This window comes from Panulirus ornatus, chromosome 11, assembly GCF_036320965.1.
Source record: "Panulirus ornatus isolate Po-2019 chromosome 11, ASM3632096v1, whole genome shotgun sequence".
Classification (NCBI taxonomy): Eukaryota; Metazoa; Arthropoda; class Malacostraca; order Decapoda; family Palinuridae; genus Panulirus; species Panulirus ornatus.
This window is the reverse complement of record NC_092234.1, coordinates 59,557,633-59,583,932: the sequence shown is the minus strand read 5'-3', so window position 1 is coordinate 59,583,932 and position 26,300 is coordinate 59,557,633. Positions and strand designations below refer to the sequence as shown.

At 38.9% G+C, this 26,300-nt stretch overlaps 1 protein-coding gene across 1 annotated transcript in view; it reads right to left on the bottom strand.

The window, feature by feature from the left end:
• The window catches only part of hyd (E3 ubiquitin-protein ligase hyd), a 312,986-nt gene that overhangs the window by 129,018 nt on the left and 157,668 nt on the right, over positions 1-26,300 (bottom strand). Inside the window, exons 19-20 of the mRNA XM_071667186.1 lie at positions 16,937-17,062; positions 6,032-6,178 (exon numbers count right to left, since the gene is read on the bottom strand). Of these exons, the coding sequence (XP_071523287.1) occupies positions 6,032-6,178; positions 16,937-17,062 (273 nt within the window). The remainder of the gene's footprint in view (positions 1-6,031; positions 6,179-16,936; positions 17,063-26,300) is intronic.

Genomic DNA, 26,300 nt, shown 5'->3' with positions numbered 1-26,300 from the left:
GGAAGAAGGTAAATAAAGTGTGTAAGACAAGAGAACAAATGGAAACATCGGAGAAGGGGGCTAATGGGGAGGTAATAACAAGTAGTGGTGATGTGAGAAGGAGATATAGTGAGTATTTTGGTTTTTTGAATGTTCTAGATGATAAGGGTGGCAGATATTGGGTGTTTTGGTCGAGATGGTGTGCAAAGTGAGAGGTTTAGGAAGAATGATTCGGTAAACAGAGAAGAGGAAGTGAAAGCTTTGTGAAAGACGAAAGCCGGTGGGTTTGGATAGTATTACAGTGGAATTTACTATAAAAGGGGGTGACTGTGTAGTTGAATTGTTGGTAAGTATATTTAATGTAAGTATGGCTCATGGTGAGGTGCCTGAGGATTGGCAGAATGCATGCATACTGCCATTGTACAAAGGCAAAGGGGATAAAGGTGAGTGCTCAAATTACAGAGGCATAAGTTTGTCGAGTATTCCTGGGAAATTTTATGGGAGGGTATTGACTGAGAAGGTGAAGGCATGTACAGAATATCAGCAGTGTGGTTTCATCAGTGGTAGAGGATGTGTGGATCAGGTGTTTGCTTTGAAGAATGTATGTGAGAAATACTTAGAAAAACAAATGGATTTGTATGTAGCATTTATGGATCTGGAGAAGATAAAGTTGATAGAGATGCTCTGTGGAAGGTATTAAGAATATATAGTGTGGGAGGCAAGTAGCTAGAAGCAGTGAAAAGTTTTTATCAAGGATGTAAGGCATGTGTACGAGTAGGAAGAGAGGAAAGTGATTGGTTCTCAGTGAATGTCAGTTTGTGGCAGGGGTGCATGATGTCTCCATGGTTGTTTAATTTGCTTATGGATGGGGTTGTTTGGGAGGTGAATGCAAGAGTTTTGGAGAGATGGGAAAGTATGCAGTCTGTTGTGGATGAGAGGGCTTGGTAAGTGAGTCAGTTGTTGTTCGCTGAAGATATGGCGCTGGTGGCTGATTCGGGTGAGAAACTGCAGAAGCTGGTGACTGAGTTTAGTAAAGTGTGTGAAAGAAGAAAGCTGAGAGTAAATGTGAATAAGAGCAAGGTTATTAGGTACAGTAGGGTTGAGGGACAAGTCAATTGGGAGGTACGTTTGAATGTAGAAAAACTGGAGGAAGTAAAGTGATTTTAGATATCTTGGAGTGGATTTGGCAGTGGATGGAACCATGAAAGCGGAAGTAAGTCACACGGTGGGGGAGGAGGCGAAGGTTCTGGGATCACTGAAAAATGTGTGGAAGGTGAGAACATTATCTCAGAAAGCAAAAATGGGTATGTTTGAGGGAATAGTGGTTCCAACAATATTATATGGTTGTGAGGCATGGGCTATAGATAAGATAGAGTTGTGCGGAGTAGGGTGGATGTGTTGGAAATGAGATGTTTGAGGCCAATATGTGGTGTAAAGTGGTTTGATCCAGTAAGTAATGAAAGGGTAAGAGAGATGTGTGGTAATAAAAGAGTGTGGTTGAGGGAGCAGAAGAGGGTGTTTTGAAATGGTTTGGTCACATCGAGAGAATGAGTGAGGAAAGATTGACAAAGAGGATATGTGTGTCAGAGGTGGAGGGAATGAGAAGTGGGAGACCAAATTAGAGATGGAAGGATGGAATGAAAATGATTTTGAGCAATCAGGGCCTGAACATGCAGGAAGGTGAAAGGCATGCAAGGAATAGAGTGAATTGGAACGATGTGGTATATGAATAAAGGCAGCAAGAATGAATTATGTACATGTGTATATATGTATATGTCTGTGTATGTATATGTATGTATATATTGAAATATATAGGTATGTATATGTGCATGTATGGATGTGTATGTATGTACATGTGTATGTGGGTGGGCTGGGCTATTCTTTCATCTGTTTCCTTGCGCTACCTTGCTAATGCAGGAGACAGCGACAAAGTATAATAAAAAAATAAATAAAATTATTAGAAATGGATGCAAACTGTAACTGACTGAAATGGATCTTCAGCATTTTAACACAGAGGCCACAGTATACCAAGATACATAACTTTAATTCCAACACAATTTTTACCAATACAGGTGCACCCCGGGGATACATTATGTCTCCCACTTTGTTCAGTTTGCATACTGATGACTGCATAAGTGTTTTTAGCAACTGCACTATTTCAAAAGATGCTGATGATACAGAAATCATACAAAAAATTGTAAATGACAATTGTAATGGATTATACTGCACAGGTTAGCTACTTTATTGAGCGGTGTAAAACAAATTATCTGAACTTGAATGTAAAGAACACTAAAAAGATGATAATAGATTCTAGGACAAAAAAAAAATTTTCCTTTTCTTATCGGTCTCCCAATTTAGTGCAAGGAAACAGATAAAAGAATGGCCCAACCCACCCACATACACATGTATATACATACATGTCCACACACACACATATACATACCTATGCAGCTCAACATATACATATATATACATACACAGACATATACATATCTACACATGTACATAATTCATACGTGCTACCTTTATTCATTCCTGTCGCCACCCTCCCACACATGAGATGACACCCCCACCTACCCACCACCCCGCCACACATGAGATGACACTCCCACCCACCCACCACCACCACCACCACCACACGAGCAAAGAAGCGCTAGGAAAAGACAACAAAAGGGCCACATTCTTTCACAATCAGTCTCTAGCTGTCATGTATAATGCACTGCAACCACAGCTCCCTTTCCACATCCCGGCCCCACTAAACTTTCCATGGTTTACCCCAGATGCTTCACATGCCCTGGTTCAATCCACTGACAGCACGTCCACCCCGTTATACCACATTATTCCAATTCACTCTATTCCTTGCACGCCTTTCACCCTCCTGCATGTTCAGGCCCCGATCACTCAAAATCTTTTTCACTCCATCTTTCCACCTCCAATTTGGTCTCCCACTTCTCCTCATTCTCACCACCTCTGACACATATATCCTCTTTGTCAATCTTTCCTCACTCATTCTCTCAATGTGACCAAACCATTTCAATATGCCCTATTCTGCTCTCTCAACCACACTCTTTTTATTACCAAACATCTCTTACCCTTTCATTACTAACTCAATCAAACCACTTCACACCACATATTGTCCAAAAACATCTCATTTCCAACACATCCACTCTCCTCTGCACAACCCTATCTATCGCCCATGCCTCCCAACCATATAACATTGTTGGAACCACTACTCCTTCAAACATGCCCATTTTTGCTTTCTGAGATATCGTTCTCGCCTTCCACACATTCTTCAACTATCCCAGAACTTTCGCCCCTCCCCCACCCTGTGAATCACTTCCGCTTCCATGGTTCCATCCGTTGCCAAATCCACTCCCAGATATCTAAAACACTTCACTTCCTCCAGTTTTTCTTCATTCACACTTACCTCCCAAATGACTTGTCCCTCAACTCTACTGTACCTAATACCCTTGCTTTAATTCAGATTCACTCTCAACTTTCTTCTTTCACACACTTTACCAAACTCTGTCATCAGCCTCAGCAGTTTCTCACTCAAATCAGCCACCAGCACTCTATCATCAGTGATCAACAAATGACTCACTTACAAAGCCCTCTCATCCACAAAAGACTGCATACTTGCCCCTTTCTCTAAAGCTCTTGCATTCACCTCCCTAACAACCCCATCCATAGACAAATTAACCAGGGAGACATCATGCACCCCTGCTACAAACCGACATTCACTGGGAACCAATCACTTTTTTCTCTTCCTAGTCGTACACATGCCTTACATCCTTGATAAAAAATTTTCACTGCTTCTAACAACTTGCCTCCCACACCATATACTCTTAATACCTTCCATAGAGCATCTCTATTAACTCTATCATATGCCTTCTCCAGATCCATAAATGCTACATACAAATCCATTTGTTTTTCTAAGTATTTCTCACATACATTTTTCAAAGCAAACACCTGATCTACACATCCTCTACCACTTCTGAAACCACAATGCTCTTCCCCAATCTGATGCTCTGTACATGCCTTCACACTCTCAATCACTACCCTCCCATATAATTTCCCAGAAATACTCAACAAACCTATACCTCTGAAATTTGAACACTCACCTTTATCGCCTTTGCCTTTGTACAATGGCACTATGCATGCATTCCGACATTTCTCAGGAACTTCACCATGAGCCATACATACACATACTTGCTGCCCATATTCGTTCCCGTCACCACCCTGCCACTCATGAAATGACAACCCCCACCCCCTGCACACACGCGAGGTAGCACTAGGAAAAGCCAACAAAGGTCACATTCGTTCACAATCAGTCTCTAGCTGTTATGTATAATGCACTGAAACCACAGCTCCCTTTCCACATCCAGGCCCCCAAAACTTTCCATGGTTTACCCAACATACTTCACATGCCCTGGTTCAATGCACTGACAGCATGTCGACCCCGGTATACCACACTGTTCCAATTCACTCTATTCCTTGCAACCCTTTCACCCTCCTGCATGTTCAGGCCCCAATCGCTCAAAATCTTTTTCATTCCATCTTTCCACCTCCAATTTGGCCTCCCACTTCTCCTCGTTCCCTCCACCTCGGACACATATATCCTCTTTGTCAATCTTTCCTCACTCATTTTCTCCATGTGACCAAACCATTTCAAAACAACCTCTTCTGGTCTCTCAACCACACTCTTTTTATTACTACACATCTCTCTTACCCTTTCGTTACTTACTCAATCTAACCACCTCACACCACATATTGTCCTCAAACATCTCATTTCCAACACATCCCCTCTCCTCCATCCAATCCTATCTATAGCCCACGCCTTGTAACCACATAACATTATTGGAACATACCCATTTTTGCTCTCTGAGATAATGTTCTCGACTTCCACATGTTTTTCAACACTCCCAGAACTTTCGCCCTCTCCCCCATCTTGTGACTCACGTCCGCTTCCATGGTTCCATCCGCTACCAAATCCACTCCCAGATATCTAAAACAATTTACTTCTTCCAGTTTTTCTCCATTCAGACCTACCTCCCAATTGACTTGTCCCTAAACCCTACTGTACTTAATAACCTTGCTCTTATTCACATTTACTCTCAGCTTTCTTCTTTCACACACCTTACCAAAGTCAGTCACCAGCTTCTGCAGTTTCTCACCCGAATCAGCCACCAGTGCTGTATCATCAGCGAACAACAACTAACTCACTTCCCAAGCCCTCTCATCTACAACAGACTGCATAGATTTTAGGACAAAAAAACCACATGTAACAGACTTAATTACAATTGAAGATGTAAATGTAGAAAGAGTGAGTCAGTACAAGTATCCAAGCTTTATCATAGTTGACCAGTTAAAAGGTGGTGCAAATACTGATATGGTATATAAGAAATGTAATGAAGGATTGCACTTTGTAGAATCTTAAATACTCTATGTATAGACAAGAACACAAGTATTCTTTTTTTTAGGTGGACTATAGAATAAATTTTATGTTTTTCAATTATTGCCTGGTATGGCAAACTACACTGTAAAGATAAAAATGAACTTGAGAAAATTGTTAAGAAAGCTAGGAAACTGGGTGCAAACACTAAAACATTAGATATGCTGTATCAGGAATGTGCAATGAAGCAGGTGGAGAAGATTATGCAAGGTGCAACCCATCCTTTACACCAGTACTATGAATTTCTATGGTAAGGGAGAATACTGTCTCTACCTAAACAGCACACCAATAGATTCAAGAAATCATTTGTGCCAAAAAGCATTCTACTGTTTAACCATCTATAGACACTGTAACTCCTCTGTGATATAGATTCATAGCGCAATAGATGATTCTTTGTGATATTTCATGAGATATCTTTATGTGATATTTCATAATCTTTATTTCATAATTCTTACACTTTTTAACCCTGAATTGAGCTCCTAGCCATAAAGAATTTCATTTTGCATCATGTATAAAATTTGACAATAAAGAAATCTTATCTTATCTAAGTAATCAACTTACAACTTACATGGTCTCACAGTTCTGCAATTTAACACATACCTTACAACCATGATTAGCATCCACATGAGTTGAGGTTAAAGGGAATGGGGCAGTGGGTTTGACATAGTTCAAGCGCACAGGCAGCATAAGAGCATCAGCAGCATCACACAGCTCAGTCACAGCAACAGGGATCACAGACTCAAAAACCTGCAAAGGAAGACCATTTGAAGATATGAAAAACTGAAAACATGGCTTTCACTATAGTCTAGTCTTGTGTATCTATTATAAAGGTAAAAATGCATTACTGCAATTGAGAAATTTCTACCCATACTTAAACTGGCATTTAAATCTGACAGAATATCACACTTCAAAATATGGACTTACCTGCCTTCTAGGTTCAATCAAGAACTTGAACAAATCAATATACTAAGCATTTAACAAAAAATCATAAATATTTTTGACATCTTACATCAACATAGAGCATTATCCGAAAAAACTCCAGGACCCTTTTTATGGGGCTCCTCAAGCCTCGAGGCTTACTACAATCAGGAGCAAGGAAATGCTAAAATCCTCTGGAAAGAGAATTTCCAAGGCAAGACTCTATTCAGCTGATAGTGATACAGCCTAGCAAAAGGTGACTTTTTCATAAGCAGTGTAATAAAGACAGGCAGAGTTCAGTAACATTCATCAACATAAACTTGTGCACAATTAGCAATCACCTTTGATAAAAAAAAACCTAAATGACTCTGCCAACCCTTGATACTGCTACGATGTGCAACACTTACATCAACATAGCATCTTAAGATGCTCTGAACAATATAGTTTACCTAAGGCACTGCAAAAAATTCTTATCAGATTCATCTATTCTCTCTTATACTAAAGAGTAAACTTATCACTTGCAAGATCATGATCCAGCAACTGTCACAAACAAAATTATGTTCTCCAAGAGGAAACACATGGTATACAAAAATGCATGATATCCAAAACAGTGCAAAAACAGCAAAGAAGCATTTATCATAACAAATCTCTTTCTTGTACTTGCTAGATGTAAACTAAATCAACTTTAGCTTTGTGCTTTTTTAAGACTTGACTGAATAACTGTTATCAAATAAACTGTGTTATAACACATAAATGATCACCCTAATTACAGGTCCGAGATGCCAAAAGGCCAACCAAGAAGTTGCTCATAAATGAACTAACAAACAATAACCCATCTGTTTCTAACATTCATGCTTCACCATCCAGGATTTCTTTAAATCCCTATTACTTTTGGTTTCCAACTTTATTTTAAATAAAATGATACTACAGATGGGTTGGAATATAGCACGAGAAAGGAACCAAGAAACTTCCATGCTTTATCAAACTGAACTATAATGTGACATCCATTTTCATATGAGTAGGATTAGGGTCAGCAGGTAAAAAATATAAATATTACTCAAAATGTTATGCAAGTGATAGAGGCAATGTTCCAAATAGTACTCAAAACATTATTTGAGCAGTGGAAATAACATGCAAGAGGGTTAATATCAGTAAACTTTAGGCAAAATAAGATGTTTTGGAAGTAGGTAATAAAGAGGCAAAAAACATGAAAACAAATAGAAACATTGGTGAAGGGAGCAACAGGATAAGGATAACAGGTAGTGAGCGATGAAATGAGGTGGAGATAGAGTGAGTGTTTTGAAGGATTGTTGAACATATTTGATGATAAGATGGCAGATATAGGGTGTTAGGGTCAGAGTGATTTGTGAAGTGAGAAAGTCATGGACAGTGGTTTGGTGAAAAGGGAAGAGGAGGTGAAAGCCTTAACCAAGATGAAAGATGGCATAGCAGCTGGAGTGGGTGGTATTTCAGCTGAATATATTGAGAAAGGGAGTGACTGTCTTGTTCACTGGTTCATTAGGATTTTCTATGTATGTACAGATCATGAGGTGCCTGAGTGCTGGCAGAATGTATGTGCAGTACCACTGTAAAAAACCAAGAGGGAAAAAGGTAAGTGTTCAAACTACAGATGCATAGGTTTGTGAAGTGTACCTGGTAAGTTGTATAAAAGAAGGTGAAGGCCTGTACAAAGCATCAGACTGGGGAGGAGTAGTGTTGTTTCAGAAGTGGGAGAGGATGTGTGGATCAGCTGTTTGCTTTAAAGAAAGTGTGTGAGAAATACTTAGAGAAACGGATGGATTTGCAGAGGCACTTATGGAGCTGAAGAAAGCAAATGACAGGGTTGACAGAGATGCCCTGTGGAAGGTCATAAGAACATGCAAATATACAGTGTGGGAGGAGAGCTGTTAGAAGCAGTAGGAAGTTTTCATCAAGGAAGTAAGGACTGTGTAATAGTAGGAAAATAGAAAAGTGAATGGTTCCAAGGGAAGATTGGTTTGCGGCATGGGTGTGTGAGGTCATACGATTAACATGTCTATGGACAGGGTGGTCAGGGAAGTCTTTGCAAGTCTTGGCAAGAGGGGAGAGTATGAAGTTTGTAAGGGATGAGAGCCTCTGGGAATTGAGTCATTTGTTGTTTGCTGATGATACATTAATGGTGGCAGATTTAAGTGAGAAACTGTAGAAGTTGGTGACTGAGTTCAGAAGTGTGTGCAAAAGTACGATGCTGAGAGTGAATATGAATAGAAGAAATGTTATTAGGTTTAACAAAGTTTAGGGACAGGTTATTTGGGGTGTGAGTTTGAATGGAGAAGAAATGAAGTGAAATGTTTTAGAGCACTGAGAATATGTGGAATATAGAGATCGTTACCTGAGAGGGTTAAATATGTTTGAAGGAATAGCAGTCCCAGCAATATCATGCAGATGCAAGGCATAAGCTATAAAGGTTGTATGGAGGAGAATAGATTTGTTGAAAATGAGTTGTTTGAAGACACTGAGTGCTACGAGGCAGTTTGATAAAGTAATGAAAGGGTAAGAGAGATGTGTCACAATAAAAAGTGTGGTTAAGAAAGCTGAAGAGAAAGTGCTGAAATGACCTGGACATATGAAGAGAATGAATGAAGAAATGTTGACAAAGTGGATATACAAGTCAGAAGTGAAGCAAACACAGAAAACCAGGAAACAAAAAGAGAGATGGAAGGGTGGGGTGAAAAAGATCTTGAATGACAAGGCCTGAACATGCATAAGTGTGAAAGGGGTGCACTGAACAGAGTGAACTGGAATGATATGGTATACAAGTGTCCACTTGCTGTCAATGGACTCAACATGGCATCTGAAGCAGCTGGGGTAACCAAGGAAAGGTCTTTGGGACCTGGTTGTGAACACTGAAGCCCTTCTTCATTTGTTCCTGGGGGTCACCTCGCTAACATAGGAAACAGCGATCAAGTACAGGAAAAAGAAAAAAAAGACAAAAAATAATGTATGGGGTATCTGCCTATCTGTAGCTCCCACATATTTCTCGGGGACTCTCTAAGACATACTAGGACTCACATTTCTCTGGGACGCTAAGACATACTAGTTAAGTTTTTCTTTCCCTAAATCATTTCCAAATAATTCTATTTCTTGTAATGGGAAAGTTGGTTATATAACTGATGTCCTTTGTTGTTCAATCTATTTGTTTTCATTTACATGTATATATGACAAAGTCACTTGTTACATAAATAAAATATGTGGCTCAGACATATCATTTATAAGTTTTGTATGTCCAATATAATCATGCAATTGATTAACTTTCATTAATTTTTTTTTTTTTTTTTTTTTCTTCCAAAAGAAGGAACAGAGAATTGGGCCAGGTGAGGGTATTCCCTCAAAGGCCCAGTCCTCTGTTCTTAACGCTACCTCGCTAATGCGGGAAATGGCGAATAGTTTGAAAGAAAGAAAGTGATGAAAATTATATGGCTTGTAAAATAATATAAACAAATGTTAAAAACAAATTAAACTTCACCTTACATTCTATGTTAGTAATAGCTCAGCCATCAAACACGCAATTAAAGACTCCCTCCTGAAACCCACTTCTAACTCCTCCAGTCCCCCTCCCTTCCCTCTCCTATACTGTTCCCATACTGGACAAGTTACAAGCTGAAGTGGATGTGTCCATGGATCTTGTTGGATGACACCTGCCAATTATCTGGCAGGGAAAGAATTCTTTTAAGATTCATGAACTTTGTAATTATTATGTATAAAGCTAAATAAAATATTTTAAAAGGACAGATATAGGCAGTTCTTTTTTTTTTCTTCTCAAAATTGACAGGACAACCAGATCTAAAAAGCGACTGATTGTCCTTAAAAGGAGAGACCTAATAACCCCATCCAAACTGTGGATTCAGCCACATCAATGGTAGCCAGGAACACTGTTTAGTATCATCATCACCTTGACAGCGTTCAAGTCTCTAACTACAATGGACCATGGTCCGTGCCATGGAACACCACGACGAAGTTCTCAACACTGAGATCACCTCTGTCTCAGACACTTCTGACTCTCAGCTTGACTTTGTCTGTGGCAAAGACTTTTCAGCCATCTGATGGCCAGGTCACCACCAAACAGGACCAGGAACCTTTCCAAAACCCCTAGCCCCAACTGGAGCACTCCTTCAAGCTCAATTGTCAGGGCGAGGACAACAACAAGGTACTCTATTTTGAGTGCCAAAAATGCCACCCCTACCAAGAAAATTGGTTGAGGACATGTCACCAGCCTTAATAATTGCTAATTCTGAGTTTGCATATAAATATTGTACCATATGGTATACTTAATAGTTTATTCAATAAATGCACGTAAATTTCAAAAACTTACCTTTCAGTTCCTTCCATAATAATCATCTGGTAAATTAAAATCAAGTTCATGGCATCATTTGGTTACAAGGGTTTCAAAAAATCAATAAGCAAAAAAGTTGAAAAACTATTAGAAAATGCTTACTTATTCTTGGATTTAGCATAAATAAGCATTTTCTATGGGTTTTGAAATTTATTCCGTTTTATCAAATCTTTATTAAAAGTTATCGTTAGCAGATTATCATTAACTTCTGATATCTAGGTATCAAAATTATTGGATTACTGATATTGGACTTAAAAATTGGGGTTATCAGAGTATTGTTATCAAAGTTAACTTTTTAGTTATGTTATTGGTGCCCAATATTGTCTATATATCTATACCTCTGAAGCCAATTCCCTTTGGGAACTCCCTCAAAGGGGTGGCCATAGCAAAACAGTCTTCATAACTGTTGAACTCCACTGCCACTTTTTAGCCTTTACTGCCTCACCCTTAAGAGGCCACTGGCAGAAGGCATTTCTAGAATAGTGTTTTCAGAGGCTCCTACCTAATATTTCTACCAACTACTTCTACCTAATGTGTCTACCTAATGTACATGACTCGTGTTCCTACCAACTACTTCTACCTAATGCTTCTGTCTAACATTCTTACCTGCTGCTTCTATCTACTGCTCCTACCATTTTGACAAAAAGTAGAGATAATGCATAGCACTCACTGCAGGAAAATCAAGTTACAAAGAATGAGTTGCGTGATTTGGGAGTTGTCAAGATTTATATGCAATAAGGAGAGATAGTATATTTGTGGACAGAATGCTAATAGTTCACTTGTAGTTAAGACAGAAAGTAAAGATAGCTACCTAGATCAAAAGAGTGCAAGTTGACAACCAATGAAGTGCTGGCTCACTACACAGCCATCACTATCCCTCCCATTACCCAGGTGGGTAGAACCAGTAACATACCTCCCTGGTTGGTGGCTGCCTACCAACTTATACCTACATAGTAGGTACTACTGAAAAGCAATAGTACATAAGTATACACATACAATATTATTCTATCAGATATGATTTGAGTTAGCTTTGTTTCACATTTAACATCTGGGTATAGTGGCATATTCTATGTACTGTCTATGATATTCAAAACGTGGGACCACACACAGCGATGGTATTGTTGACGATGACCTTTCCATTTCCTTGTACATTATGCTGGCATAAATGAGCACACTGCACAATCTGGCTTGTGTGCTTCATCCTCATATTTTTCAGGGAAGTGTCTTTCTTTTAGTCTCAATTCCAAAGGCTTGGGAAACCCAGTAATTTGTGACTAACTATTTGTACTGTACAGAGATGAAGTTCTATGCTAGTGGGTCCCCATCTACTGAACACTCTTCATTATCAAATAACACCTTAAATTCATGTATGCTGTCTGTATTAACCACATCCTTGGTCACTTTATTCTGTTCATCCACCACTCATACCATAAAATCACTTTGTTAAACCTTTTTTCACAAGTTTCTTGCTTAATATCATGCTATGTCCTCTGGTTGTCCTATCCCTACAACTTTTGAAGAACTGTTTATGGAAGTGAGCTCCATACTGATGTGGGTAAAAATGAATTTAGATGATGAGACATGGGTGAATCATAGTGGTTATGCAATCAGCCAGTTTTGATGCAAGAAAATGAGTATTAATGATGGGTGATTTAAGTGCAAAAGTGAGTAATGTGGCTAATGAGGGTACAATTGGGGAGGATAAGATATTCAACGAGGTGAATGGAAATGGTGAACAGCTTGTGAGGTTGTGTGCAAAAAAAGACTTGTGAATGGGAATACCAGGTTTAAAAAGAGGGACATAAATATGTATACCTGCGTGATTAAGAACAATGATCAGTGGGCATTATTGGATTACATAATAATTGATAGGCACGCAAAAGAGAGGTGAATGTACTGCAAGGGACTGCTGGTAGGATGTATGATCACAGCCTGATGGGATGTATATTCACTGCCTGGTGGCAGCAAGGGTGAAGATTTGTAGAGGCTTGTAGAAAAGAGGAAATGATACGAGAAGTGGATGGTGAAAATAAGGAAATAAGACATGTGAAGAATCACTGCAAAAGATTAAGGGTAGATTGGCAAATGGTGAGAGTAAATGAAGCTAAGTGAGTGACAAATGGAAGGTATTTAGGGAAGTAATGATAGCGTGTGCAAGTGAGGTGTTTAGCAAGCAAAAGGTGAGAGATGGGCAAGTGAGACAGGGTAGTGAGTGGTGGGATGACAAACTAAAGCTGCTAGTGAAAGAGAAAGGAATGATATAGGGCAGTACTTACAAAAAGGAGTGCAAGTGATTGAAAGATGTACAAGAGAGAGCAGCAGGAGGTCAGGAGGAGAGTGCAGAAGCTGAAAAACAGGGGACATGTAAGAAGGAGCGAGTACCAGCAAACCTCAGGGAGAAAAAGATGTTTTGAGAAGAGGTTACTAGTTCAAGAAAAACAAAAGAACAAGTAGGAAGTGATAACATGCAGCAGCGTTGAAGTGAAGTGGAGATGGAGAGAGCATTTTGAAGGATTGTTGAAAGACTTTGATGATAAGATGGCAGATGTAGGGTGTTTGGGTAGGGAAGGTATGTAAAGAGAAAGTCATAGCAACTGGTTTGATGAAAAGAGAAGCGGTGGTGAATGCCTTGTGAAATATGAAATGTGGCAAGATAGCTGGAATGAATGGTACTGCAGTTGATTTATTAAAGAAAGGAGGTGACTGTGTTGTTAGGTGGTTAGTCAGCATTTTCAATGTATATAATCATCTATCTATTTTGCTTTGTCGCTGACTCCCGTGTTAGCGAGATAGGGCAAGGAAACAGACGAAAGAATGGCCCAACCCACCCACATACACATGTATATACATACACGTCCACACTTCTAACTAATGCTCCTTCCTATGTTCCTACTTACTACTTCTGTCCAATGATTCTACATTATGTTCCTGCCTAAGTGCTCCTACCTACTACAACTATCTATTGCTCCTACCATTTTGCCAAAAGGCAGGGTTAGCACATAGTGCTCACTGCAGAAAACTCTATGAGTTATGAAGAATGAGTTCTGTGAGGTAAGTGTTGTCGAGTATTATGTATGACAAGACGAGACTGTATGTTTGTGGAGAGAATACCAGTAGTTCAAGTGTGGGTTAGGCGGAGAGAAAAGAAAGCTACCTAGGTCAAAGGAGTGCAACTTGATAATCATTGAAGTGCTAGCTCACTGCGCAGCTGTCACTAACCCTCCTTATACTACCTGGTCATTGGCTGCTTACCAACAACTACCTACGCTAAGGTTAGGTTTTCATATGTCATGTCAATTGCTAGTGGTATTTCCCCTACTTTTACGGTACCCCACATTTCCCCAGATCAGCATAGCCTTCCCAGCTGTTAGCTGCATAAGTATTTCATAAGCTCTGTTGATTCTCAATAATGCTTCCCTTACTTTTAACCCACATTTTCCTCTGACCAGCATAACCCTCATCAATATTATCTATTACAGCGAAAGACCCTTATACTACCCCTTTATATACTGGACTTTTATTCTCAAAGAAAAAAGTCCACCACCATAAGAAAAAAAGGAATAAAAGAGGAATGAGTGGCCTTGCTTACTATCAACACCTACAAAACTTTTGTTTTCTGCTTCACTCATGGAACTGGGTGACAAATGTAATTTTCATGCAATAAATTACTTTCATTAACAATAAATATAGTGAATACCATAACAGAAAACAATATCATAGGAGTTCATTCATGATGCATTAGAGATGATTCTTAGATAGCATTATACATATATATCTTATTTCTGTTTTTACTGAAATGGAATATCAGTTTGTACAGTTTATCAATATAAACAATATTCCAAAATAAGAAAGGCTGTATCACCATCATATGTGGAGGAGAAAGAAATGAATAAACACTCTCAGCCTCCTGAATGCTCATGCCTTGATACTCCCAAAGCACTGTCCATTCCATCTTTCCATCACCTATTTGGCCTCCCCCTTCCCATTTCTCCCTCCAATTCTAACATACAAATCATATAAATCTATCTTCACTCATCCTCTCCATATTTCCGAACTTTTACCACCACATGTCTATCTGACTGTCATTCCTTACATGAAAAAGCCATCTTTTTGTTTTTGCACCACATATTGTCCTCTACCATTTCATTTCCAACACATCCACCATCTCTAATTAGCTTTTTTGCATATATAAAGTCCAAAGACTAACACCCATACTACACTGTCATGATTACTTTATCTTTAAACATACCCATCTTTGCCTAGCTGAAAATGACTTCTCCTTCCATACATTCTCTAATGCATCCAGGACCTTAGCACCTCCTCCCACCCTATAACTTAGCACATCCATCCACCCAATAAATCATTTCAACATTCATGGTTCCATTCACTCCTAGGTATCTCGGGCACTTGAAATTCCCAAGGCTTTTTGATAAGTGATATTTTTCAAATAAAGGCAAAAATAATTTTTCCTAATGATATGGAAAAAACATCAAAACAGAATAAGAAAACAAGAGAGAAACACACAAAAGAGGCCTTAACTTTCCTCTGGAGAAAAAAAATTAAACTCTTGGGAGGTAGTGTATTCCTAAAAGATTCATTATCGCTAAATAGCTTAGTATTGACATACCCAAACTGTCACCAACTAATTCATATAGCTTTTAGAAGCACTTGGTTCCTCTCATCACTATCAAATATAGTTTATCATCAAACCAATTACCATCTGCACCCCTAGACTCATCACTACTAAGCAAATACCACCTGATGTAAACTGCACCATGCAGTCTGTGGAGCGTGATTGTTGACAGGAATGTGTGGTGTCAGTGCATTACATACAACTGCTAGAGAATAAATGTGAGCAAATGATGTCTTTTGTTCATCTGTTCCTAGATCTACTTCATTACCATACAAAATGGTGTACAAGTACATGAGACAAAAGAAACAATAATTTGAGCAAATGTTGTTATGGAACATGGAAGAATACATTAGTGGTAACACGAAAAGCTCAACAGAGAAAATAATACGACGTGGAATATATGTAAAGATTTAGGTGTTATCACAACTGAGAACCACATTTCAGAGAGCATACTAAGAAGATAACACTATCAAATAAAGCTGGAGCTGTGTAAGCATGAGGGATACAGCTTCCATTGGCTTGCTTGACCAACAGCCAAATCCAACATCCTGGACCCAATCTGCACTGTAGGGGTGACAAACCCTGAAGACAGCACTATGTATGCACCATGTATGATTCTGAGAGCTTTCACCACAAGATGCAGAAACCTACTAATACAAAGGTTTAATGAATATCATCTATAAATAACCCAGAACCAATTTCTACAAAAGTCTGGTGATACCCAGTACCTGTTTAACTGCTCCTGGAGCCCATGGCTGTGCTACTTCCAATAGTAGGGAAACAAAGACTCAGTCGTGACAAGTTCTACAACAACATAGTACACCCAATAATGCAGATTGCAAAAGGTAATATTCTATCCATGATGAGGTAACACTGAGCAGGTAGAGTCTGGTAACTCTAATGTGAATATGTGGAATAGTGGTGATTAAGAGGGTGGTGGCATGTACAGAACATAAGCCTGGGGAAGATCAATATTATTTCAGGAGTGGCAGAGGATGTGTGGATCAGGTGTTTGCTTAGATGAGTGTATGCGAGAAATATCTTGGAGAAATGGAAGAATATGTGGTGTGTATAAATCATGGAGAAACCATACTGATGGGGTGGATTGAGAGGCTCTGCAAAAGGTGATATGAATATATGGTGTGGGCAGAAATCTTTAAGAAGTAGTAAGGAGCTTTTATCGAGTAAGATGTGTATTTGTGTAGGAAGAGAAGTCGAGTGGTTCCAAGGTGGGTCTGCATACAAACACTTAATAAAAACATATAACCATATAAATCATGAGATGAAAAGGTCATAGGTAAACTAAACCATGAGAGGGCAAAATTTTTGAAACATTCTCTGAAGACTTTAATATGCCAAACTTTTTCTGTCAGTTCAGCTAAACTTATTCCAAGAAGGTACTCCAGTGACAATTCAACTTATCAGTGCTGGTTTCTTACAGCTTGATATACACAGGCTGCAAGTATAAGTATCCTTGTCTACGGATAATCCTCATTACAGTCTCAAACCAGAGGCAACTTTAGGCAAATAAATTTGTTAACCACACCAAAATCACCATGATGATAACTTAAATAATCCATACCTTTATGCATTTGGCCAGTGGCTGAGTGTATGAACTACCTGGTTTCTTCTTGCTGACATTGGGAATCATCTCTATGGCCAAGATAACAAATATCCGCACTACTGATGCTATGAACCTACGTGCAACCTGAAAAAAAAAAAATACTCCTCTTGAAACCCCTTGCATCTTCCTACTGATTAACTTGTTAGTTAGATATGCAACTCTAGGGCCCCTATCATGCCACAGTATCCTGCAGCTTCAAGTTGTGCTCCATGCAGGAAGAACGTAAGGCTTGTTCTTTTGGTTAAGAAGATCCTCAAACATGCTGCACAAATAAAGTTCTTTACATCCATGGACCATGATACAGCCTTATCAAATGTGAACTAGTATTTGTGATGTCACCAGTTGCAGGCAGAGTCCAAGAACACCCATCCAACAGGTACAAGAGGTGTTTACATGTTTATAGTGAAAATTAGTGTCACTTAATCCACTGTTGTTCTCTGTTGCTGTATCATATTCACATTCATTCATTTCCACATTTTACTTCATAGTAATTTATTTGATACTGTAATCTGACAGACCAGTCTTCTTTATCTCTATATCTGAAAACAGTGTCATTTGTAAAAATAAGATTAATCATATTACTCTCCCTTGTTGCTGTATGGTATACCTTCAGGCTGAACGATTTAAGATGTTTAATTAGTCTTTGGAAATGTTCTCTTTCATCTGCTAATCCATTATTCTTACTTTGCAATTGTAAAGTAGGGTCACAATATAGCATGAGATAGATACTAAAACCGTTCATGCAATAAAGATTTGTACTATATCGTGACATCCATTTCCATATAACTATGGGGTTAGGAACCCTGAAGGAAAAATAAATAAATACTCAAAACATATGTAAATAATGTATCATACAATACACAAAACATTATCCAAGTATAGAAAATAATGTATAACACATACAAAAATTGACAGATAGGAATCTGCCTATTTGTCACATTCATATTTCTTTGGCACTCAAGGATAGGTTGATAAGGTTTTTCATACATTCTCTCTGAATATGTGGGTGCTATAGTTCATATGTTAGGTAAGAACATATTGGAGAGAACAATAGAGAAGAAATATCTGTAGAAATAAAATACAATCTACTGTATTATTCCCCTAAAAAAATTATTAGTATTTCTAACTGAAATACAATCACATGCCTCATCCACCTAAATTGCAAATGCTTTAATGTAACACCAATACTTCCATTATTTTTCTTCACAAATCATTTGAGTCCAAGAATTAGGCATGAACCTACCAAAGAGAAATAAAATTTTACATTTACATTCACAGTAAGAAGTATGTTTTGAACTGAAAACATTCTAAACTGTATAATGTTGTACCACACATGTTTCTAGTACACTAAAGTTCTTTATATCATAATCTATGTAATTCATTATCAGTAAATGAATCAGTCATAAATCTATTACAGGGAACTGTGAATAAAAATATAATTAACCTTATCATTCACCAAGTGAGAGACAGAAGTTATAATAAGTGGTGTCCTTTTTTTTTTTTTTTTTGATAAGTAGATAACCAGTAGTGCACAAATTAGGTAAGAACATACTGAAGAGAACTTTGAAAGAAAAAAAGTGTCATTCACTGTGTAAGATATACATTTTTAACAATGAGACTACAGACCAGTAACCCTTCTGAAAAGGAAACATCCTAAACCATACACTGCTGTATGATCAAGATTTCTGTTCAGTAATATTTCTCATCATTGTACTTCATGTTATTCAATTTCACTGTATGAATTAGTAAAGAGCTATTGAATAATATCAATGCTACATATTGTCTTTGTATATAAATTATGCCAATACTTTCATGCAGGATCTTTGTGAGGTGGGTGGTAATGAGTGAGATGGAGGTACCATGTGTTCTGTACAGTGTATTGTGCATCTGTGTTGGCATAAAGTAGCGGTGCAGCCATTCATTTCAATCTAAGAAGTAGTTTAGAAGAGACTAGATAATAGGGAAGATATACTGAGGAAGATAAGCTTAGATTACACGATAAAATCAATGTTCTGTTCATTTTAAACAAATGTATTAACTTTCATAATTTACCACAGGTAATACCTGTAATATCCAGGCCTCACAGAACTTTCCATGGTTTACCCCAGACGCTTCACATGCCCTGGTTCACTCCATTGACAGCACGTTGACCCTAGTATACCACATTGTTCCAATTCACTCTATTCCTTGCACGCCTTTCACCCTCCTGCATGTTCAGGCCCTGATCACTCATCATCTTTTTCACTTCATCTTTCCACCTCCAATTTGGTCTCCCACTTCTCCTCATTCCCTCCACCTCTGACACATATATCCTCTTTGTCAATCTTTCCTCACTCATTCTCTCCATGTGACCAAACCATTTCAAAACATCCTCTTCTGCTTTCTCAACCACACTCTTTTTATTACCGCACATCTCTCTTACCCTTTCATTACTTACTCGATCAAACCACCTCACACCACACATTGTCTTCAAACATCTCATTTCCAGCACATCCACCCTCCTCCGCACAACTCTATCCATAGCCCATGCCTTGCAACCATATAACATTGTTGGAACCACTATTCCTTCAAACATACCCATCTTTGCTTTCCAAGATAACATTCTCGACTTCCACACATTTTTCAACGCTCCCAGAACTTTTGCCCCCTCCCCCACCCTATGATTTACTTCCGCTTCCATGGTTCCATCCGCTGCCAAATCCACTCCTAGATATCTAAAACACTTCACTTCCTCCAGTTTTTCTCCATTCAAACTTACCTCCCAATTGACTTGTCCCTCAACCCTACTGTACCTAATAACCTTGCTCTTATTCACATTAACTCTCAGCTTTCTTCTTTCACACACTACCAAACTCAGTCACCAGCTTCTGCAGTGTCTCACCCGAATCAGCCACTAGTGCTGTATCATCAGCGAACAACACCTGACTCACTTCCCAAGCCCTCTCATCCACAACAGACTGCATACTTAATTGCTGTTTCCCGCGTCAACGAGGCAGCGCAAGGAAACACACGAAGAATGACCCAACCACTCATATACATAAATACATACATAAACACCCATACATGCACATAAACATCCATATACATTTCAAAGTATACATACATATATATACACAGACATATACATATATACTACATATATCTTTTATATTTTGTCGCTGTCTCCCGCGGTAGTGAGGAAGCGCAAGGAAACAGACGAAAGAATGGCCTATCCCACCCACATACACATGTATATACATACAAGTCCACACACACACACATATACATACCTATACATTTCAACATATACATATATATACATACACAGACATATACATAAATACACATGCACATAATTCATACTTGCTGCCCTTATTCATTCCTGTCGCCATGCCGCCACACATAATATGACAACCCCCTCCCCCCGGCAAACACGCAAGCCAATGCTAGGAAAAGACCACATAAGCCACATACGTTTACACTGAGTATATAGTTGTCAAATATAATGCAACGAAACCACAGCTCCATTTCCACATCCAGGCCCAACAAAACTTTCCATGGTTGACCCCAGATGCTTCACATGCCCTAGTTCAATCTATTGACAGCATGTCGACCCTGGTATACCACATCGTTCCAATTCACTCTATTCCTTGCACGCCTTTCACCCTCCGGCATGTTCAGGCCCCTAACGCACAAAATTGACACAGGTACGGACCTTTGGTGCTTTTTCGCATTCAGGCGGTAAAACAAAAATGCTTAGATAAAATATCAGATTGATTTAGGGTGCTTTTCTAAGACTAAAATCGATACAGGTACGGACCTGTGGTGTTTTTTGGCATCAAAGCGGTAAAATGAAGTTGTTGAGATAAAATACAAAACTGATTCAGGGTGCTTTTCTAAGCCTAAAATTGACACAGCTATGGACCTTTGATGCTTTTTGGCATTCAGGTGGTAAAACAAAAATGCTTACATAAAATATCATATTGATTTAGAGTGCTTTTCTAGGACTAAAATCGACACAGGTACGGACCTGTCCTGTTTTATGGCATCTAGGTAGTGAAATAAAGTAATTGAGATAAAATACCAAAATGGTTCAGGGCGCTTTTCTTAGACTAAAATCGACACAGGTACGGAACTGTGGTGTTTTTTGCCACACAGGCAGTGAATTGAGGGATTTCAGATATTACACTAGAGTTATTAAGGGTCCTTTTCTCACACTAAAACCAACACAGGTACGGACCTGTGCTGTTTTTTGGCATCCTGGCAGTCAAATGAAGTTGTTGACATAAAATATCAGATTCATTTAGGGTGCTTTTCTAAGACTACAATACACATAGGTACGGGCCTGTAGTGGTTTTTGGCATCAAAGTGGTAAAATGAAGTTGTTGAGATAAAATACCAAAGTGATTCAGGATGCTTTTCTAAGACAAAAAATTGACACAAGTACGGACCTTTGGTGTTTTTTTCCCATCCAGGCAGTGAAATGAAGTAGTTCAGATAAAATACCAGAGAGATTCAGGGTGGGTTTATGACACTAAAATCGACACAGGTACGGACCTGTGGTGTTTTTTGGCATCAAAGCGGTAAAATGAAGTTGTTGAGATAAAATACAAATGTGACTCAGGGTGCTTTTCTAAGCCTAAAATTGACACAGATACGGACCTATGGACCTTTGGTGTTTTTTGCCATTCAGATGGTAAAACAAATATGCTTAGATGAAATATAAGATTGATTTAGGGTGCTTTTCTAAGACTAAAATCGACACAGGTACGGACCTGTGGTGTTTTTTGGCATCAAAGCAGTAAAATGAAGTTGTTGAGATAAAATACCAAAATGATTCTGGGCACTTTTCTTTGACTAAAATCAACACAGGTACGGACCTGTGGTGTTTTTTGCCACCCAGGCAGTGAAATGAAGGATTTCAGATATTACACTAGAGTTATCAAGGGTCCTTTTCTCACACTAAAACCGACACAGGTACGGACCTGTGGTGTTTTTTGGCATCAAAGTGGTAAAATGAAGTTGTTGAGATAAAATACCAAAGTGATTCAGGGTGCTTTTCTAAGCCTAAAACTGACACAGGTACGGACCTTTAGAGTTTTTTGCCATTCAAGTGGTAAAACAAAAATGCTTAGATAAATATCAGATTGATTTAGGGTGCTTTTCTAAGACTAAAATCAACACAGGTACGGACCTGTGGTGTTTTTTGGCATCAAAGCTGTAAAATGAATTGTTGAGATAAAATACAAAAGTGATTCAGGGTGCTTTTCTAAGTCTAAAATTGACACACGTACGGAGCTTTGGTGCTTTTTGGCATTCAGGCGTTAAACAAAAATGCTTAGATAAAATATCAGATTTGATTTAGGGTGCTTTTCTAAGACTAAAATCGACACAGGTACGGACCTGTGGTGTTTTATGGCATCCAGGCAGTCAAATAAAGTAGTTGAGATAAAATACCAAAATGATTCTGGGCACTTTTCTTTGACTAAAATCAACACAGGTACGGACCTGTGGAGTTTTTTGCCACCCAGGCAGTGAAATGAAGGATTTCAGATATTACACTAGAGTTATTAAGGGTCCTTTTCTCACACTAAAACCGACACAGGTACGGACCTGTGGTGTTTTTTGGCATCAAAGTGGTAAAATGAAGTTGTTGAGATAAAATACCAAAGTGATTCGGGGTGCATTTCTAAGACTAAAATTGACACAGGTATGGACCTTTGGTGTTTTTTGGCATTCAGGCGGTAAAACAAAAATGCTTAGATAAAATATCAGATTTGATTTAGGGTGCTTTTCTAAGACTAAAATCGACACAGGTACGGACCTGTGGTGTTTTATGGCATCCAGGCAGCCAAATAAAGTAGTTGAGATAAAATACCAAAATGATTCTGGGTGCTTTTCTTTGACTAAAATCAACACAGGTATGGAACTGTGGTGTTTTTTGCCACACAGGCAGTGAATTGAGGGATTTCAGATATTACACTAGAGTTATTAAGGGTCCTTTTCTCAAACTAAAACCGACACAGGTACGGACCTCTAGTGTTTTTTGGCATCAAAGTGGTAAAATGAAGTTGAGATAAAATACCAAAGTGATTCGGGGTGCATTTTTTAAGACTAAAATTGACACAGGTATGGATCTTTGGTGTTTTTTCCCATCCAAGCAGTGAAATGAAGTAGTTCAGATAAAATACCAGAGAGATTCAGGGTGGGTTTCTGACACCAAAATCGACACAGGTATGGACCTGTGGTGTTTTTTGGCATCAAAGCGGTAAAATGATGTTGTTGAGATAAAATACAAAAGTGTTTCAGGGTGCTTTCTAAGCCTAAAATTGACACAGCTACAGACCCTTGATGCTTTTTGGCATTCAGGCAGTAAAACAAAAATACTTAGATAAAATAGATTGATTTAGGGTGCTTTTCTAAGACTAAAATCGACACAGGTACGGACCTGTCATGTTTTATGGCATCAAGGCAGTCAAGTAAAGTAGTTGAGATAGAACACCAAAATGATTCTGGGCACTTTTCTTTGACTAAAATCAACACAGGTACGGACCTGTGGAGTTTTTTGCCACCCAGGCAGTGAAATGAAGGATTTCAGATATTACACTAGAGTTATTAAGGGTCCTTTTCTCACGCTAAAAACGACACAGGTACAGACCTGTGGTGTTTTTTTGGATCCTGGCGGTCAAATGAAGTTGTTGACATAAATTATCAGATTGATTTAGGGTGCTTTTCTAAGACTAAAATACACACAGGTACGGACCTGTGGTGTTTTTTAGCATCAAAGTGGTAAAATGAAGTTGTTGAGATAAAATACCAAAGTGATTCATGGTGCTTTTCTAAGACTAAAATTGACACAGGTACAGCCCTTTGTTGTTTTTTCCCATCCAGGCAGTGAAATGAAGTAGTTCAGATAAAATACCAGAGAGATTCAGGGTGGGTTTCTGACACTAAAATCGAAACAGGCACTGACCTGTGGTGTTTTTTGGCATCAAAGCTGTAAAATGAAGTTGTTGAGATAAAATACAAAAGTGATTCAGGGTGCTTTTCCAAGCCTAAAATTGACACAGGTACGGACGTTTGATGTTTTTTGGCATTCAGGCGGTAAACAAGAATGCTTAGATAAAATATCAGATTGATTTAGGGTGCTTTTCTAAGACTAAAATTGACACAGGTACGGACCTGTGGTGTTTTTTGGCATCAAAGCGGTAAAATGAAGTTGTTGAGATAAAATACAAAACTGATTCAGAGTGCTTTTCTAAGCCTAAAATTGACACAGGTACGGACCTTTGATGCTTTTTGGCATTCAGGCGGTAAAACAAAAATGCTTAGATAAAATATCAGATTGATTTAGGGTGCTTTTCTAATACTAAAATCGACACAGGTACGGACCTGTGGTGTTTTTTGGCATCAACGCAGTAAAATGAAGTTGTTGAGATAAAATACAAAAGTGATTCAGGGTGCTTTTCTAAGCCTAAAATTGACACAGGCACGGACCTTTGGTGCTTTTTGGCATTCACGCAGTAAAACAAAAATGCTTAGATAAAATATCAGATTGATTTAGGGTGCTTTTCTAAGACTAAAATCGACATAGGTACGGACCTGTCCTGTTTTATGGCATCCAGGCAGTCAAATAAAGTAGTTGAAATAAAATACCAAAATGATTCTGGGCGCTTTCCTAAGACTAAAATCGACAGAGGTACGGACCTGTGGTGTTTTTTGCCACCCAGGCAGTGAAATGAAGGATTTCAGATATTACACTAGAGTTATTAAGGGTCCTTTTCTCACACTAAAACCGACACAGGTACGAACCTGTAGTGTTTTTTGGCATCCTGGCGGTCAAATGAAGTTGTTGACATAAAATATCAGATTGATTTAGGGTGCTTTTCTAAGACTAAATTACACACAGTTACGGACCTGTGGTGTATTTTGACATCAAAGTGGCAAAATAAAGTTGTTGAGATAAAATACCAAAATGATTCAGGGTGCTTTTCTAAGACTAAAATTGACACAGGTACGGACCTTTAGTGTTTTTTCCCATCCAGGACGTGAAATGAAGTTTTTTTTTTTTTTATACTTTGTCGCTGTCTCCCGCGTTTACGAGGTAGCGCAAGGAAACAGACGAAAGAAATGGCCCAACCCCCCCCCATACACATGTATATACATACGTCCACACACGCAAATATACATACCTACACAGCTTTCCATGGTTTACCCCAGACGCTTCACATGCCTTGATTCAATCCACTGACAGCACGTCAACCCCGGTATACCACATCGCTCCAATTCACTCTATTCCTTGCCCTCCCTTTCACCCTCCTGCATGTTCAGGCCCCGATCACACAAAATCTTTTTCACTCCATCTTTCCACCTCCAATTTGGTCTCCCTCTTCTCCTCGTTCCCTCCACCTCCGACACATATATCCTCTTGGTCAATCTTTCCTCACTCATTCTCTCCATGTGCCCAAACCACTTCAAAACACCCTCTTCTGCTCTCTCAACCATGCTCTTTTTATTTCCACACATCTCTCTTACCCTTACGTTACTCACTCGATCAAACCACCTCACACCACACATTGCCCTCAAACATCTCATTTCCAGCACATCCATCCTCCTGCGCACAACTCTATCCATAGCCCACGCCTCGCAACCATACAACATTGTTGGAATCACTATTCCTTCAAACATACCCATTTTTGCTTTCCGAGATAATGTTCTCGACTTCCACACATTCTTCAAGGCCCCCAGAATTTTCGCCCCCTCCCCCACCCTATGATCCACTTCCGCTTCCATGGTTCCATCCGCTGCCAGATCCACTCCCAGATATCTAAAACACTTCACTTCCTCCAGTTTTTCTCCATTCAAACTCACCTCCCAATTGACTTGACCCTCAACCCTACTGTACCTAATAACCTTGCTCTTATTCACATTTACTCTTAACTTTCTTCTTCCACAAACTTTACCAAACTCAGTCACCAGTGAAATGAAGTAGTTCAGATAAAATACCAGAGAGATTCAGGGTGGGTTTCTAACACTAAAATCGATACAGGTACGGACCTGTGGTGTTTTTTGGCATCAAAGCGGTAAAATGAAGTTGGTGAGATAAAATACAAAAGTGATTCAGGTTGCTTTTCTAAGCCTAAAATTGACACAGGTACAGATCTTTGGTGTTTTTTGGCATTCAGGCAGTAAAACAAAAAAGCTTAAAAAAATATCAGATTGATTTACGGTGCTTTTCTAAGACTAAAATCGACACAGGTACGGACCTGTGGTGTTTTATGGCATCCAGGCAGTCAAATAAAGTAGTTGAGATAGAACACCAAAATGATTCTGGGCGCTTTTC